Source organism: Pteropus alecto, unplaced genomic scaffold, assembly GCF_000325575.1.
Source record: "Pteropus alecto unplaced genomic scaffold, ASM32557v1 scaffold117, whole genome shotgun sequence".
In the NCBI taxonomy this organism is placed as follows: Eukaryota; Metazoa; Chordata; class Mammalia; order Chiroptera; family Pteropodidae; genus Pteropus; species Pteropus alecto.
In genome coordinates this window covers 829,011-846,191 of record NW_006440642.1, presented here as the reverse complement: position 1 = coordinate 846,191, position 17,181 = coordinate 829,011, and the positions used below count along the sequence as shown (strand labels likewise).

Here is a 17,181-nt window from a genome sequence, read left to right as displayed (position 1 = left end):
AGGCATGAGAGCAAATTCGAGCTTTGAAATGGAGTCGAAGCATTTCCTTAAGTGCGGCTGCACAGCTTGGGGATTTCGTGTCTGGGCCAAAATCTCCAGAAGTTCATCATTTGACAAGAAGTAAAATCTGGATTAAAGAAAATACTTAAACTTTAACTTGAAATTGAATCAAAGCCTTACATAGACATAAAAGATAAATTCCTTAGCCACATCTCTTCACCATCCACTGATTTCCTAGACCTCTAAGCCTACTGGTCCTGGGTTTCTGGGGATGCTACATGTCTCTAAACATGATTGTTGTGAAGATTAGTGTGGATTCACCTCAAACATCTAGAATTAACATCTGGTACATAAAAGATAGGTTTCATTCATAAAAATTAAAAAAAATTGTAGCTCTTGCTGTAACACTGATTTGTTCACATGTCTGTTACTTGGCTTTGAATTTCTCCTGTGAAGATATATTATTTATTTTCCTTGTACTCTAGCCTAGTATCTCATCCATACCTGGTATTCAGTCCATAATTTGTTGGATAGATGGATGAGTGACTACAGAATTTTATTTGGTTTTGTGCATATATGAATGTGGGCTATGCTAGTATAATCCTTCATGGGCTTTTCTTAGATCCTGCCCAATAGGGCCATTTAGAGGCATGAAGAAACCTTAGGCAGAGAATGGGAGTAGGGGCACACCTGGATGCCCAAGGATGAGGGTGAGGGAGGAGAGCCTGGCCAGAGAAGACACTTCACTTCTGTGAAGAAAGCTGCTCATGAGAGATCTCTCGGGCTTGGAGGTAACCCCATGAGCCCAAGGCAGGCCCTACATGGGAGAGAGGGAGCCAGAAGGGTACAGGCCAAGTCAGGCTTCTCCTGTCACCTTGCCTCTCCTCCCTTTCCTGCTCAAAACCAGAGACTTCAGAAACCCAAGAGGAAGTGGGGAGGGTTGATTGTCATACATCCTCATCATCACTGCAACAGGGTTGGGCCAGGAAAGGGAGAAGTTTTAACTTTGAAAGTTGTTCAGAGTTTTGATTATTATAGATCATTTAGAGGAATTTTTTTGCATTATTATATGAAAGTGACTAGAAATTCATGAGGCTTGATCAAAATTTTGTCTAGAGGGTCAGAAAGAAACTAGCCCCCAGCAGTGAGTGCAGAGACTGTCATTAGTTACAAATAAGATATTTTTGGTTGCACTGTATCAGTCCTGCTTCTTTAACGTAACACATACCATCATAATTAATTTGTCCCCAAGCTTTGTTTACAACTAATGAAATAGACTAAGACTGAAGTATGAGCCCTGTGAAGAAAGCAGGAACAGTAATGTATTCATCATCTTGTGTCTCCAGGACCTAATTTGATCTATGGCTAATAGAGAATTTCCATAAGGCTTGTAGAGTAAAATCAGTAACTCACAGAGCTTCCTAACATAATAAACATTGCAGACCTAATTGATGTAATTCTAAACAAAAGGGAAAAAATCTGATGTTTTTTGGTGTTCAATATTTTCACAGGTAAATTTATGCCCATATTTATTTAAATATCAAAAGTAGCGTATTAGTTTTCTTTGGCCTTGAGGGATACAGGTTGGGAACCACTGATTTAAGAGTGAAATCTACAAAAGGCACATTACAAACCTCAAACTCTTCCATCTTTTATCATGTTGCCTGAGTGACATTTTAGTAAGATCTGTGTAAAATTTGTATAAGATTCTTTAAAGCCCAATGACGTCTGTTAAAATTCAACCAAATCCTCTGAATCTTGCATTTCCTGAGCACACACATACCTTGTTCCTGGTACCCAACAACAATCTCTCTCAACCAAGTAACCCAGATAAACAAGTAACCCTGGGTGCCTCAGCACTTATCCTGGGACAGAACTTAACTCCCACTTCCTTAACAGTTAACAGGAAAAATCTGTGGGAGATGAACCATGTTGCTCGTGTCCATGGTTCATGGTTCAATGTGCCCCAGTGGCTGAAGTTGGGGGCTTTTGCTACCATCACATAGTCATACTCTGGTCATAATTGCATTATAATGGTTTATTGGCATGACTGTCCGCCTGCTAACCATGAGCTCCATTAGAGCAGGAATCCAGCCTTATCTTCTCTGTATCTTCAGCACTGAGCATAATACTTGGTATGTTTTTAGAATTCATAGGAATTTGTGAAATGATCTCTTAGACAACTTCTACAGTGACATTCTTAGGTCACCAATTCACTTAAAGAAAACTGCTCAGGCAACATAGTTCTTTTTGTTTTCATGTACGTGGACACATGTGGGCACACACATACATACGCAACGCTGAAGAAGTGCTGCGATCAAGAATCCTTCCAGCACCTTGGGTACTTACCCACTTAAACCTTGACCAAATATTGTATTGTCCCTTGAGATTTATACTCCCTAATCAAGATATTAGCTGGACTGCCATGAGCACATATTGTTCTTATTTCTCTTTCTGATTCCCTTAATGTTTTGAGGTTATGGTTTACTTTAAGTATAATATCCTTTTAAATTAATGGATAGTCTAACTACTAAAAATATTGTAGGTTGCTATATAAACTTACCTTGGAAAGATAACTCTTTTTGATTCTAAATATGCCTCTAGACACTTTTGAATTTGGTCAAGTAATGCATTATTGTTTTGAAAAGTCTCCAGAAGTCCTGTTCATTAAAAAAAGGTATTGGTAAAATCATGTTAAAATAAATAGAGAATATAACTTTAAGTGGAAATAAAATATGATATGACATTTTTAAAGCTTTGTTTTTATTTGATAACAACAGTCTAATAAATTAAAATTTGTGAGATTGCCTAAGAATGTTAGGTATTACTTTTAATAATAATATTAATTTTAATATTTACCATAGTTGAACAATTATTTACTTTGAAACATTTTTAAGTGGCATCCATCACTTTCAGGGTGCTGAGAATGAATAAATCAAAGACAGATAGTTGTCTTCTTGACACTCCAAACAAAGCAACTCTCTGAGCATATATTCTCTGTCACTTTCTTATCATGTCTTCCATTTCCTTTGCCATCTTTAAATGCTGAAATTGTGGCAATGGATCCTACTTCTTTATCACTAAACTGTAGTACCTTAAAGAGCAAGATTCACGTCTCCCTTAACTTTGAAGTTTTGGTGCCTATCACAGTGCTTGGCTTATCTACCCATTCAAGAATTAAATCCAGTTTTTTCCATTGTTCCAAAGGATGTGATCAATGACCCAATCCAATCCCCAGCCCCCACCCAAGCTCATCGCTCTGGCCTTCACCTTGTGTACATGACTCTAACCCACTCTGGCTTCCTTGCCAACAACTGTGTGTGCTAAGTGCACTCTTACCTCAAGGTCTTTGCTTTTGTTCTTCTCATTGCTTTTCAGAATACTTCCTTAGATGTACATACGCATCTCATTAGCTTGTTCCTAAAGCTTTCTGCTCAACAGCTACTTTATTAAAAAGGACTTCTATCACAAACATGCACACACACACACACACACAAACACACACACAGTTACTCTCTAGCCCCTTTACCCTGCTTAATTTTTCTTCATAACTTTATCATCATCTGAAATGATATAGATGGGTCCAAAATTCTTTATTTAGAATCCTAGGACTAGATCCATTTGGGAATCAGATTTTTTTAATTTTGAAAGTTATATTATTTAATAAGTTTAGAAGACACTGGGGCAGCACTCTGTAATCAAATACATTAATATTTTGCAGCAAAAGGTTTGAATACACACATTAAGTGGATATGGTAGGTAGAACAAAGGTTTCTCAGAGGTGTCCATGTCCTAATCCTCAGAACCTGAGAATGTATCAGTTTATATGGAGAAAGGAACTTGGCATATGTGATTAAGGATCATGAGATGGGGAGGGTATCTTAGATCATCCGGTAGACCCAGTGTAATCACAGGGGTCTCTATAAGAGGACAACCAGGAGTATCAGAGGCAGAGAAGGAGCTGTGATGACAAAAGCAGAGGTTGGAGTGATGCAGTTGCTCGCTGGAGGAGGACCAGGAGCCAAGGTATGTGAGCAGCTTCTAGAAACCCTAAAGTTCTAAAGTTTTCAGTTCTATCATACCATATAGTTTTTTCTCTTTCTGTTTCTGTTTTATGTAAGAGTCTTTGGGCAAATTGTTCAGCCCAATGGGTTGCCTCTGCTTGGCAGGGAAGCTGTCTGGAAGTATTTGCTAGAATAGGTTATGTGCTGCCATTTGCAAAACAACAAGAAAGCTTGCTAAGGCTTTGATGCAAAGCATAAACGTTTAATAACCATATATGTGCCCCTGGAAATACTTTGATTCCAAATCCCTAGAAACAGAATTTATTAAAACACATTTCAACTTTGAGATTAGAATTACAGTTAGTGGTAATATTTTAACTGATTTTAATGAATTAATTAAAAAATAAGGAAATTTTTATGGCTTTAAGTCTGTGAGAGCTTTAGCAGAATGGATCACTGGAATGTAACTGTATGTCTCATAGTCAAAATTGTGAAACGGAAGCATGACTGGCACTGTGGCAGCATGCCCCAATTATACAGATGGCAAAAAGCAGACTCTTCTGTCCCCAAACTGTGAACTAAGCTGAGAGAAAAGAATAAGAATAAGAAAAATTAACAAAGTAATATTAATAACAATGCTCAATTCATATTGCAACAGTGTCAAATGTACTACAAACATTCCTGGTCATCAGTGCTGACTAGAGTCAAGGATTAAGGGTGCCACTATTATTAGACCCTTATAGGTGATAAACATTTTATATATTAAGTCTTTTTGTTTTTAAATTTTTGTTTTATACCTGGTTGAGTGGCCGCTCGAAGAGCGTTAGGCAGCCGGTTCACCTTCCTCATGATCTCTTTCCATGACTTATCCACCTGAAGGAACATCTTAGCCTCTGCAGGCAATTGCCTCTGAATATCTGGAGCACTAAAAATACTTTCTAGGTAGAGCCAGTTTCTCTGGCAGTTCAACCATTCTTCCTAGGAGAAAAACATAGACATTATCAAAATTTTAAATCTAAATTGAAAACATTCAGTTACATAAAAAATGATTACATAACGGAGGTCGACTGGGAAAATGTCATAAATAATAGAAGCTTTGTTCATCCCTCTTGCGACCACATCAAAGGTGTGATAGAAACACAGAGCAAACAGTAAGCAGAGTGGCCTGGGATCTAGATGAACAAGCCCTACAACTAGGGAGAAAAATAAGAAATCATCCTGCAACAAGAGGAGGTAGTAGAGGGCAAAGACACAAGGCTGCCTGGTCCCAAGTGGCTGAATGGGACAGAGGCTATAGCAATGGCAGCCAGCAGCTGAGGACGTTTCTTTTAAAGTGGCTGTGTCTGAGAACAGACTTTCGTGGTGACAGACCTATTCACTTTGTGCACCAGCTAAGGGTAGGCTGCTCAGGGGGCACCAAGGACTTACTGGGGGACACTGAGCTGTTGGAGCGAGAGCCAGAGGTGAGGCTTTCTACCGGGCAGAAATGCTAGTGGTATCCATTGTTCCTCTGTTGAGCCCTCCCTGCTCCCCGTGTGTGGACGCAGCGCCACAATAACTGAGACATCATCGAACTGGGTAACAGAAAATCCTCCACCCAGAGGATTCCCTAAAACTCTGCCTCCCCCAACTCGCGGCCCCACCCAAGCCACGGAGAGTCCTGTGTCTCTTGCTGAGCAGCTCCAAGACCCACACTGGTGGCAGCTGGCCTCGGTCTCTGGGGTGCTCTTTTGAGGCAACTATAAGCACAGCATCTGTGGATTGCTTGCTGAATCTTAACAGGTGGCCCTGGAGGGACACAGGCTGGGGTTAAACTTGGCCTGCAGCTGAACCTCTCTTAGGACTGTGCTACTGGATGCCTAATACACAAAGCCATGTTAATAAGACCGGGAGACTTAGGAGCTTTGCTTAGTACATAGAAACAGACACAGAAAGGCAGCCAAAATGGGAAGACAAAGAAGCAGAAACCATATGAGTGAACAGAACAGAGATCCAGGAAAAACAAAGTCAAGCAATCTAACAGGTGCAGAGTTTGAAACACTGGTTATAAAGATGCTCAATGAACTTATGGGAAGTGTAGATGAACTCAGTCAGAACTTTATCCAAAGAGTTAAAAAACATAAAAATGGAAATGGAAATTATAAAAAGGAATCAGCCAGAAATGAAGAATGTATTAGCTGAGATGAAGAGTAGTATATTCGAGGGAATCAACAGAGTGGATGAAGAAGAGGATCGAACCACCGACAAGGAAGATGGGGAAGCCAAGGACACTCAATCAGAATGGCAATAAAAAAGAAGCCAAAAATATCGTAATAATTTAAGGAGCCTATGGGACAAAATTAAATGCAAAAATATCTGTGTCATAGGAGTACTTGAGGGAGAACAAGAAGTTGAAAACTATTTGAAGAAATAATGATGGGGAACTTCCCTAACCCGGTAAAGGAAATAGACACAACCCCAGGAAGCACAGAGAGTCTCCCAAAAAATGAACCCAAAGAGGCCCACACCAAAACATCAGAATTAAAATGCCAAAGGTTATGTACAAAGAGAGAATCTTAAAAAAAGCAGCAAGAGAAAAGCAATTAATTACCTACAAGGGAGTACTCATAAGACTGGCAGCTGGCTTCTCAAAAGATACTTTGCTGGATGGAAGGGATTGGTAGGAAATATTCAAAGTGATGAAAACCCAGGACCTACCACCAAAAATACTTTATCCAGCAAAGCAATCATTTACAGTGGAAGAACAGATAAAGAGTTTTCCAGACAAAAATAAGCTAAAGAAATTTATCACCACCAAGCCGGTATTACAGGAAATGTTGGAGGGACTTCTTTAAGAAGAAAAAACATGTATCTAACACATGAATAAAGACCGGTAATAATTACGTATCTATCAACGAGTACCTCAAATGGAAATGAATTAAGTGCTCCAACTAAAAGATAGGGTAGCTCCTACATATGCTGTCTACAAGAGACTTACTTCAGAGTTAAAGACTAAAGGGAAGGGGATGGAAAAAGATATTACCTTAATAGACCTAGAGGATATTGTGCTGAATGAAGTAAGTCAGATAGAGAAATACAAATACCATATGATTTCACATACATATGGAATCTAAAGAACAAAATAAACAACAACAACAACAACAACAACAACAAAAGTGGAGACAAACTTACAGATCTAGAGAATGTTTTGAGTTACTATATAGGAAGGGGGTTGGGGGGACAGTGAAAAAGGGCAAAGGGATTAAGAAGTACAAATGGATAGTTACAAAATAGTCATGGAGATATAAAGTGTAGCATAAGGAAACTAGTCACCAATGTTGTAATAAATATGTAAGGGGGGAAGAGAGGTACTAGATTTAGTGGGGTGATCACTCTGTGAGTTATATAGATCTCTAATTACTATGCTGTACAACTGAAACTAATATATTATTTATGCCAAATATAATTGAAAAAACTCATCAAATTGTACAATGTAAATATGAGCAATAATTGTCTATTTTATTTCAATAAAGCTGGAAAAAAAGAATTACATCACATCTCATTGTATATTTTCTTTTTGGGGGCTTCTCACAGATCCTTTGAAATGAAATCTCCTTAAAGGGTCCAAGACTCGCCTCAGTCTAATTTCAATCCATTTCTACTGAGTAGAGTTATAATGAATCTACTGTGTCATAACCAGAGCGGACCCATAGAAAAGAGGATTAAAATGCCCAGAATATTCTATTTGCAACAACACGGATGGACCTTGAGATAATCATGCTAAGCGAAATAAGTCAAACAGAAAAAGTTGAAAACCACATGATACCACTTATATGTGGGATATAAACCTAAAAGCAACAAATGAACAGGACAGAGACTCGAGGACATGGACAATAGACTAGTAGTTATCAGAGGGTAGGGGGAAGGTAGGAGCGGGGAGGTAAATGGGGTAAGAAGTGTCAGATATGTGGTGACAGAAAGAAATCTAACTATGGGAGGGGAACACACAATGCAATATATATATGCCTTATTGTTTCATTGTATACTTGAAACTTACTGAATTTCGTTGACCGTCACCAAAAATAGACCAACAAATACAAACATACATACATACATACATACATACATACATACATACATACATATATAAATTTTAAAAAATGCCTAGAATAGACTTTAGGGCATTGGAGTGGCTGGCAAAATGCTTACTTAAAGAAATCTGAAGGGTTTGGAAATGGTTAGGTTAGTCGCTATTTCCAAATATAGAAAGGGTTATCAAAATTTTTTTTTCCAATTATGTGTATATTCTTCCCTCTCTTCCTTATAAAAAATATAATTCATCTTTTTTCAATCAAAAAAGTAAAACCTGCCTGTGACAGAACATGTGGCAAATACAGAAGATTGGGAAGAAGGACATCATTCATTACTTCTCTTAGAAACAATCACTGTTCATCAAAGAAACCAGAAATGCAGTGTCAAAACTAGTCTGCAAACCTCACCTTTCTCTGTGCCTGCTGCTATTTCATGTGTAGAACTCAACACCCATGAAAGAGTATCTCACTTCTCACTCTAGATTTGGGGGTTACGCATAAGCCATAATGTCACAACCACTCTCTGGTTTATCTCAGAACTCACACTTTCTATACGGTTCATTCTCTGGAGAGTCCCGACTATTCAGACTGGATTCTTTTAAAGATCCTCTATGAAAACATGTTTTTTACTTTGATTTGTAGTCCCTCCCTTCATAGGGCTCAGCCATCAGTACAGAAAGCTAGATAAGGGTCAGTCAGATTATAAAGTGCTCATCGAAGAGGATGCACTCCTGAAAAAGATCTCTACGAAAAAAAGTTGTAACAATTGTCTTTTTCTACTAGTACCTTTATTATTTCATAGGTAACTTTTCATATTAGAATATATAGAAACTTAAACATCATGAATCAAGCTAAAACTCTGAAGTCTAAGACAGAGATTGGATGGGAACAAAATGAGATCGGTGTAAGTGAGTTCTTTGTTTTACTATGGGATAATCTGAGGTAGAATCAAATAAAAAGGAAGTATGCACCACAAGGAGACTTCGAGCAACAATGAGTGTTTTTCCAGTAAATGTGAGATTGTTGTGCAAGACCCATAAAGTGGCCCCCAAGATCTGGTGTTCACACCCTGTGATTCTTTCCTCTTGAGTGTCAGTTGCTTGCTTCCAGCCATGTAGAACATGGCAAAGGTAATAGGACATATACAATTATGTGTATATTTGTCTTGCCAAGAGACTTTTTCTTGCTAGACCAATGAAGCAAGTCGTTATGCTGGGGAAAGTCCACATGGAAAAAAACTGTAGGCAACATGTAGGAGCTGAGGATGGCCTCCAGATGACAGCCAGCAAGAAATTGAAGCCCTTATTCCCAGAGTTTCAAGGAAATAATTTCTGCCAACAACCTTGAAAGTGAGCTTGAAAGTGTATCCTTTCTTGCTTGAACCTCTGATGAGAATCCAGCCCCGGCCCACGTCTTGCTGAACCCTTGTGGGACTTTAAGTAGGGGACCCAGTTAAGCCACACCTGAACTCCTGTCCCACAGAAACTAAAGGGTAATAAATGTATATTGTTTTATGCCACTAAGTTTGTGGCATTTTGTTTCAGAGCAATAATGACTAATACAAGGGTGATGGTATAATCATGTAAAAAAGAGCTCAATATGCTTGTATTTTTCCTACTGAAAAATACTGAACATAATAAAATATCATTAATTTAATCTTATATCTAAACCATGTAATATTTAAATGACTGAACAAATAATTGCTAAGGTCTGGTGGCTCTACAGTTCTCTGAGTCCCTGAATGAAATCATCCTCACTCACCAGTGTTTGATTAAATAAAGCAAGTTGTTTCTGCCAGTCATCTACTCGAGATTTCAGTGGACCAACATAACGTGATGAGGCAATGGTTGCAATGTTGATGGTGCTGTCATCAAGAAGGACCTTTAAAGAATGGAGAATAAAATATATGCAACATCATTTATTTGTACTCTCAAAGATACAGATATTTAATCCCAAGAGTCCATTTACAATCCAACTTCTTGAATGAATAGCTTAGCCCCATCTACTGTTTCCTCCCCGTCCACTTCCCCTCCTGATTCCTCCCCTTTACTGTAGCTTACAACCCACTCTCATGTTTTCTCAAATGTCACCAATGAATTTCTGATGGTAAAATATCGGCTGTTTCTATAATTATCAATGGCGCAAGTTTTTGTTTGGTTCAACACTCTTCTCCTCCCTCTCCCCCTACTTTTGAGTATCTGGTACCTTCTTTACACCATTTGCTCACCCAAGTCTTTGTTTTCTCAAAGTACTCAGGACTTACAAAATTAGCTGTCTTTTCTATCCAATGGAACATCACTTTCCCTCAATCATCTTGAGGAAGAGAGAAATTGAACTCATTCATATCAAGATCTGAATGATTATGAAATTTTCCCTCTACCTTCCACCCCTGTGCCTCCCTCTTACACTACAGAAACCTTCAGAGAACATATGCATTAAAAATTTGTCTGTTAATCTAATGAATTTCAAATGCTCTATTTAAATGATAAACTACTTGAGAGCATAAGCCCCATCACCTAGTGTCACTTAGCCTTACACTGACTGACTATCATCTTGGATCTGTTTTCCCATCCACTGCCCAGAATGACATCTTGTCTTGCTCTTACAACCTTTACCTGGCGAAGCCTTTTCATCTCCAATTCTGGCCTGGGTACACCTTAACAGGCCAGGACTTTCCTTTTTTAAATGGTGCCATAAGACCATGATCCTTTTGCAAAAATAATGTGACTTTAAATTTTAAGTTATTAAGAACATTCCAAATATATGGATTAGATTTATCTTCTTTTGCTATTCATAGAGCATGGCTATCTACACCTAATCTCAAAGAATTCAAGGGGATTTAGTTTCTTAGTGTGCTATAAACCTGAAATGCTCATTTATGTTTCTTATTTTAGATAGTTTGAAATGCCCTTCATTCTCGTGTATGTCTATCAAACCCCATTTACTTTTTAAGGTCCAGCATGTCTTAGCTGGTCAAGGAAGGATACTCTGATTACTTCAGCCATAAATCATATCTTTGCTTTCCTAAATTCTTCAAAAGTCATCAACTACAGGATTATAACTCTTACATATATGTGCCATTTTTATTGCTTTGCTAAATATTTTATGTATAAGCATTCATGTCAATTATTCACATTATTTTGCCTTCCTGATTAGATTTTTCATATTTATTAACTCTCATATTTCATTTCTTCATCATAATCTCCCATAAGAGATTTAGGACTAGATCTGGCCAGAACTTTTACCACAAATTTTCAATAATCCAATTACCCACCTGTATGTCATCTGTGCCGCCCAGGATAAACACATCTTTGGTGTCGCGGTGAGGGAGAACGACAAATTCGGTTGTTTTCCAAGAATCTTCCACCTTAGAAATAATTCAGATCTTAGAACATCTAAGTTCATTTGTGTTTAAATACTCGATAAATGCATATGGAATAAAATAAATGAAAACTCCATAATAATCCTGTTCTCTTACTGCCTTTAAAATTCTTAAAATTCTTTTCTCAGATGACACTGATTTGCTTAATTTCATTGACTAACATTAATACATATGAATAACTTATAATACTTTAACTTGTATTTCCTATCGTTTTATGCTTTAATTAAAAGGAAAAATCTCTTTTACACAGGTGCTTGGTAAGATGCGTGAATGTTAGGGGAAGAAGGTAAGTGTTCTAAGTAGAGAACTCTAAATGTCTTTTGAAGTATTTCACACAGTCTTCTCTGGTAGTTTGAAAGATAATGTATTTTGGTATAAAAAAATCTTCCTTGGTATGTGGTTCTTTATATAGCAGGCAAATTTCAAACTGTTGTCATCAAGTTCATGTTGGGCTATAAGCTAAGTAGAAAGAAGATATTTTATTTATAGAGGGAATAGCAATAGTAATGATAATAAACACAAGGAAATAATGGAAGGGTGAGTAATAACGAGGGGGTAAAAGCTGCAATGTTGAAAAATCTATTAGATAAACCAAAAGTTGGTGATGTGAATACCTCTATAGTCATTGTCTTAGGAATATATATTTTTCAGATTTACCTTTTTAAGAATTGTTTCTAAGGCAGCTTCTCCAGAAGCCTGTCCAGAAATGTCCTGGATTTCTTGGCCGAAGTCAAAAACATGCAACTCGGAGAGCCTCTCCAAGGTTAATGGAATTTCAAGGTCCACTAAGGTAGCATCAACTGTTTGTTCAATAGCTGTCCAATGTCTAGCCTTCAACGTCGGGTTCCTCAAGTCAATGATAACTGGAAGCTGGAAAATAAACACTCTCAGAGACACCATGCTTTTTATCTTAAAATCACAATTTTTAATTCGAGAATGAAGAGATCTGTAAAGAAACCATTTATACTTTTACAACAACAACAAAAAAATCTGAACAAATGGCAAATTAATGAATTGTATTGAACTCATCACAAACCTAAGTTGCAGGGCAACCAACTAACTCAAAATTTGGGTAGAGACTGGTACCTGATTTTCTCCATAGCAAGAAACAGGACCTGAGAATTTGATTATTTAGGACAGATGCCTTGGGTTGCCAGTTAAGCGACTAATAAGATGTAGCTAAATTTTACAAATAAATTGCTAAAGACTGAGTGTAGGGTAGCATGAGAGTGCGAAGTACCTGGGGGCTACAAATATAGAGGTATTAATAGAGAAGACTGAGGCAACTCCTAAAAAAGTCTACACTTATGGTGTTGGCAGGGGAGGGAAACAGCAGCCACTATTGTAACTCTAACCAACCTATCTCTCCTAGCTTCCTTCTGGAACAAAAGACTTAATGTCAGAGAAGGGAGCAACAAAAATTCTTACTAAGGCATTGGTGATAACACATTGTAGGTATCTGTATATAACTGGAGAAACAGAACAGAGGAAAAAAACACTCTACCCAAGGGAGAGGGACAGAAATACATTCTAGGCTCATTATTATAGTTGGAGGGGACACCTGTGAAGGTCAGAATTCTGAGAACAAAGGACACAGTGCCTTGTTAAGATAGAGGTTTAGTCAGAACATGAGGGAATGCCCCTCCTCACTTCTACCAGGCTAACAAGTACTGAGTGAAAAAAACAGTGGAATACCGAATGAAAGCTTCAAGAGACAGATTCTCTCTGGGCACAACACAAAGGAAGGACACAAAGTTAGGGGAAAACAGAAACTGCAAAAATAAACTTTGGCAAATCAGATCAAATCCTAAACATAAGAACAACTTGAAGGCTATGGTGTGCTGAGGGTAGCTATAGAAACAACAAACCTCAAATCTACCCCAATTGCTAACTAGAAAAAAAAAAAAGCCAAGTAGAAGGAAAGGCATTATTTGCTGTATAGCATAAAATATCTGGCTTTCAACAAAAATTTAAGAAGTATATGAAAAGGCAAGACAAACACATACAAGAAAAAAAAATCAGACTCAGATATGACACATGTGTTGGAATTAAAAGACAGGGAATTTAAAATAACCATGATTAATATATTATAACTTTAATGGAAAAGGTAGGTAACACACAAGATCAGATGGGAAATGTCAATAGAAAGAGGAAAACTATAATTAAAAATCAAACAGAAATGTTAGAAATAAATTGCATAGAAGAAAACATAGGTACTAAACTCATGGACCTTGGTTTTAAAGAGGATTTTATGAATTTGACCTCAAGGCAAGGGAAATAAAAGCAAAAATAAATGAATAGGACTATATCAAACTACAAAGCTTCTGCACAGCAAAAGAAACCATCAACAAAACAAAGAGGCAACCAACCAAATGGGAGAAGATATTTGAAAACAATGGCTCCAATAAGGGGCTAATATTCAAAATATACAAAGAACTCACATAACTCAACAATAAAAACAAACAATTCAATTAAAAAATGAGCAGAGAACCTGAACAGACACTTCTCCCAAGAAGACATACAAACGGCCAATAGACATATGAGAAGATGCTCAACTTTACTAGCTATTAGGGAAATGCACATCAAAACCACAATGAGATACCACCTCACACCTGTTATAATGGCTATTATCAACAAGACAAGTAATAACGAGTGTTGGAGAAGTTGTGGGGAAAAAGGTACCCTCATACACTGCTGATGGGAATGTAAATTGGTACAGCCACTATGGAAAACAGAATGGAGGTTCCTCAAAAATTAAGGCTAGAATTACCATATGACTCAGTAATCCCTCCACTAGGTATCCCAATTCCTCCCCCAAATTTGAAAACATTTATCCATCAAAATATATGCACCCTGATGATCACTGCAACATTATTCACAGTGGCCAAGACATGTAAACAGCAGAAGTGTCTTTTGATAGATGATTTGATAAAGAAGATGTGGTATATATATATATATGTATATGTATATATATGTATATATGTATATGTACATATATATGTGTGTATATATATATATACACACACAATGTATATATATATGTGTGTGTGTGTATATATATATATACACACACACACAATGGAATATATATACACACAATGGAATATTACACAGCCATAAGAAAAAATGAAATACTGCCATTTGCGATGAGATAGATGGATTTTGAGATTACCATGCTAAGCAAAATAAGTCAGCAAAGAAGATATATGGATGGCAAATAGATATAGTACAAAAGTACCATACAGAATAGTTCCATCACTCCCCACTTCCCTCATGCTGTATCTTTCTAGTCAGCTCTTCCTCCATCCCAACCCCAGGCAACTACTGATCTGTGTTCTGTCCCTATAGTTCTTTCTTTTATAGAATGTGATATAAATGGAATAATATAGCATGGAGCCTTTTGTGGCTGGAATTGTTCAACGAGCCAGCCCTGCACACCTACTGCCAGGCTTCCCGATCTTCCGTACATCATGGCATGCCTGGAAAATGGCATATTTTTTTGGTGCAGTGGTGTAAATGGATGAGGCTTCTCCAGTGTCATCTGGTTGTCTGCAGGCTGAGCAGATACAGGTACCTTGTCACAGCTACAACCCACTCCTGCACTATTTCCCCTAAAGCTTGGGAAACTTACTCTGAATGCCCCTTCTAAACAAGGTATTCAGCTGCATGATCTGGCCAGTCGAAGACAAAGATGCAGTCTGTGCCTCTGCAAAAATGGAATTTGTTTATTCTTCCCTTTCTCTCTGCAATGCTGACTAATTTAAACAAGGAACAATTCCTGACTTTGGTATCATTAGCATCAAACAGTAACTGATTAACTTGGAGTATTCGAAATAATTTCTACTAAACTTACCTTTTCTTTCATTTTTTCAACCTTATGCTTTAGTTGGGGCACTACACTGTTGGGTGGCAAACCTTTTTCCAATTGAGTCACAAATTTGGCGTATTTAGAAACTTGATTGTTTAGGAGTTCTGGATCCAGGCAGTCAAATTTAGACTATGAAAATTAAGAAATAAAAAAAGTTAAGACATGATAAAGGGTAAGCTAGAAATAGTGAAATTTTTTACTTTACTCAGATTTTCCAGTAGTTAAATTGTTAATCCAAGTCAACTCTATACTTTTGGAAATGGCTTTACTTGTTAATATTGCAATAGTATGTCAGGCATCACTTGTTTATTCTTTTCATGTCCTTGTTTCACACATCATCAAATGCAGTACTGCAATTCCTGTAATTTATTCCTGAGGTCTAAACCTTGTAAGGATACAAATAGACAATCCTTTTCTTGCTAATTAGAGATTTCTCATCTAGTATTCTCCTATTATTTGATTATGTACCCCTTAAATGATTTAAAGAGGTACCTCCAAATATACATGTATCTATAAATATATTTCTTAGTTATATAAACATATGAGTATACCCATATATTGACATGTCAGATGGTCACATGGACTGAAGGCAATAGAAAATTTGTAAACCTTGATTTTTCTTTCTCCCCCCGCCCCCCAGTTTCAACACTTTCTTTCTGACCCCTAATGTGCCTTTTTGTGCATTTCCTACAGTAAATTCATCCCATTTTGAAAGCTACTTTTCTAATCTATGTTGGTAATCAGAAAACTCTCTAAGTTTTTTCTTTATTCCTCAGGAGCATTTTCTACTTCAGAGATAAGTGATAAATGAAAGACATAAAAGCACTTAAAAGTCTCTACTATTACAGATTTGTTTGTTTTCAGCTTTCCCCATAAAATGGTAAGTTCTGTGAGAGTTTGAGCAACTAGAACATTATCTGGGAATCACTTCCTATGACACTCTTGTTTAAACCAGGCATGTGACTTCTAATTATGAGTATCAGCATAGGCAGGATGAATGAGCAAGTGTAAGACAGTATTTGTGAATATGATGGTATTTCTAACATGTCCACATCACACTTGAAAGTACAGATGGACATCTATTCTGCCTTCTTAAAGGGCTGACCCTTATTGAGGTTTGGATGTAAAAGTAGACCCTAGAAACCAAACTCTATGGTACTTTGCCCCCTAATTAAGAGAATTTACTATTGAGATCTCAAAGGAAGATCCTAGATCTCATCACTCTGATTCTATTTCACCACAGTGAACAGAACATCTTCCTTTTTTTTTTTTTTTGACAGTAAGAAAGAAATCTAAGCTAACAGAAATCTAAAGTGTGTGGGTCACAAGTAAAAACCTACAATCCTCAAGAACACTTGGGTGTAGTGTATCATGATGACACTGGTTCGAAAACCGCAAAGCAGGTCCTTTGGTGTTGCCTTCATTTAGCCTTCTTAAATGGGGGACCCGAGAAGCCTGCCTCGCAAATACGCATTCTGCTCTGTGGTATATGGTGACAGAAAGACCTTTGTGTCCTTCACTGAAAAACTGATAATAATTCCCATAAAATTATAACATTGCACATTCTACTGAAATTAAAAGCATACCAGATTGTTAAAAAAATTATAAATCATATTATTAGGATTGTAAGTTTAATTAATACAAAAATAATTTAGGAATTGAGGATTTTTTTTTTTTTTACCTTTAACCATTCTTGTTGGAGTTGGTCCCATTCAGATAAAGAATCCCAGAGCAATTGTTTGAGCTTCAATTCAGCACTAACTTCTTCCAGAGCTTCAAACTTGGACACTTCCACCTTTAAAAATGTAATAAGCAAAATGTATTGTTTAATTTTCAGACATAAAAACCTTATGTTAT

At 37.2% G+C, this 17,181-nt stretch overlaps 1 protein-coding gene across 1 annotated transcript in view; it reads right to left on the bottom strand.

Moving 5' to 3' along the window:
• The window catches only part of DNAH6 (dynein axonemal heavy chain 6), a 233,739-nt gene that overhangs the window by 163,901 nt on the left and 52,657 nt on the right, over positions 1 to 17,181 (bottom strand). Inside the window, exons 17-24 of the mRNA XM_025050893.1 lie at positions 17,006 to 17,119; positions 15,310 to 15,453; positions 12,114 to 12,326; positions 11,349 to 11,441; positions 9,836 to 9,955; positions 4,802 to 4,982; positions 2,564 to 2,660; positions 1 to 127 (exon numbers count right to left, since the gene is read on the bottom strand). The exon at positions 1 to 127 is cut by the window's left edge and continues 93 nt beyond it. Coding sequence (XP_024906661.1) covers positions 1 to 127; positions 2,564 to 2,660; positions 4,802 to 4,982; positions 9,836 to 9,955; positions 11,349 to 11,441; positions 12,114 to 12,326; positions 15,310 to 15,453; positions 17,006 to 17,119 — 1,089 coding nt within the window. The remainder of the gene's footprint in view (positions 128 to 2,563; positions 2,661 to 4,801; positions 4,983 to 9,835; positions 9,956 to 11,348; positions 11,442 to 12,113; positions 12,327 to 15,309; positions 15,454 to 17,005; positions 17,120 to 17,181) is intronic.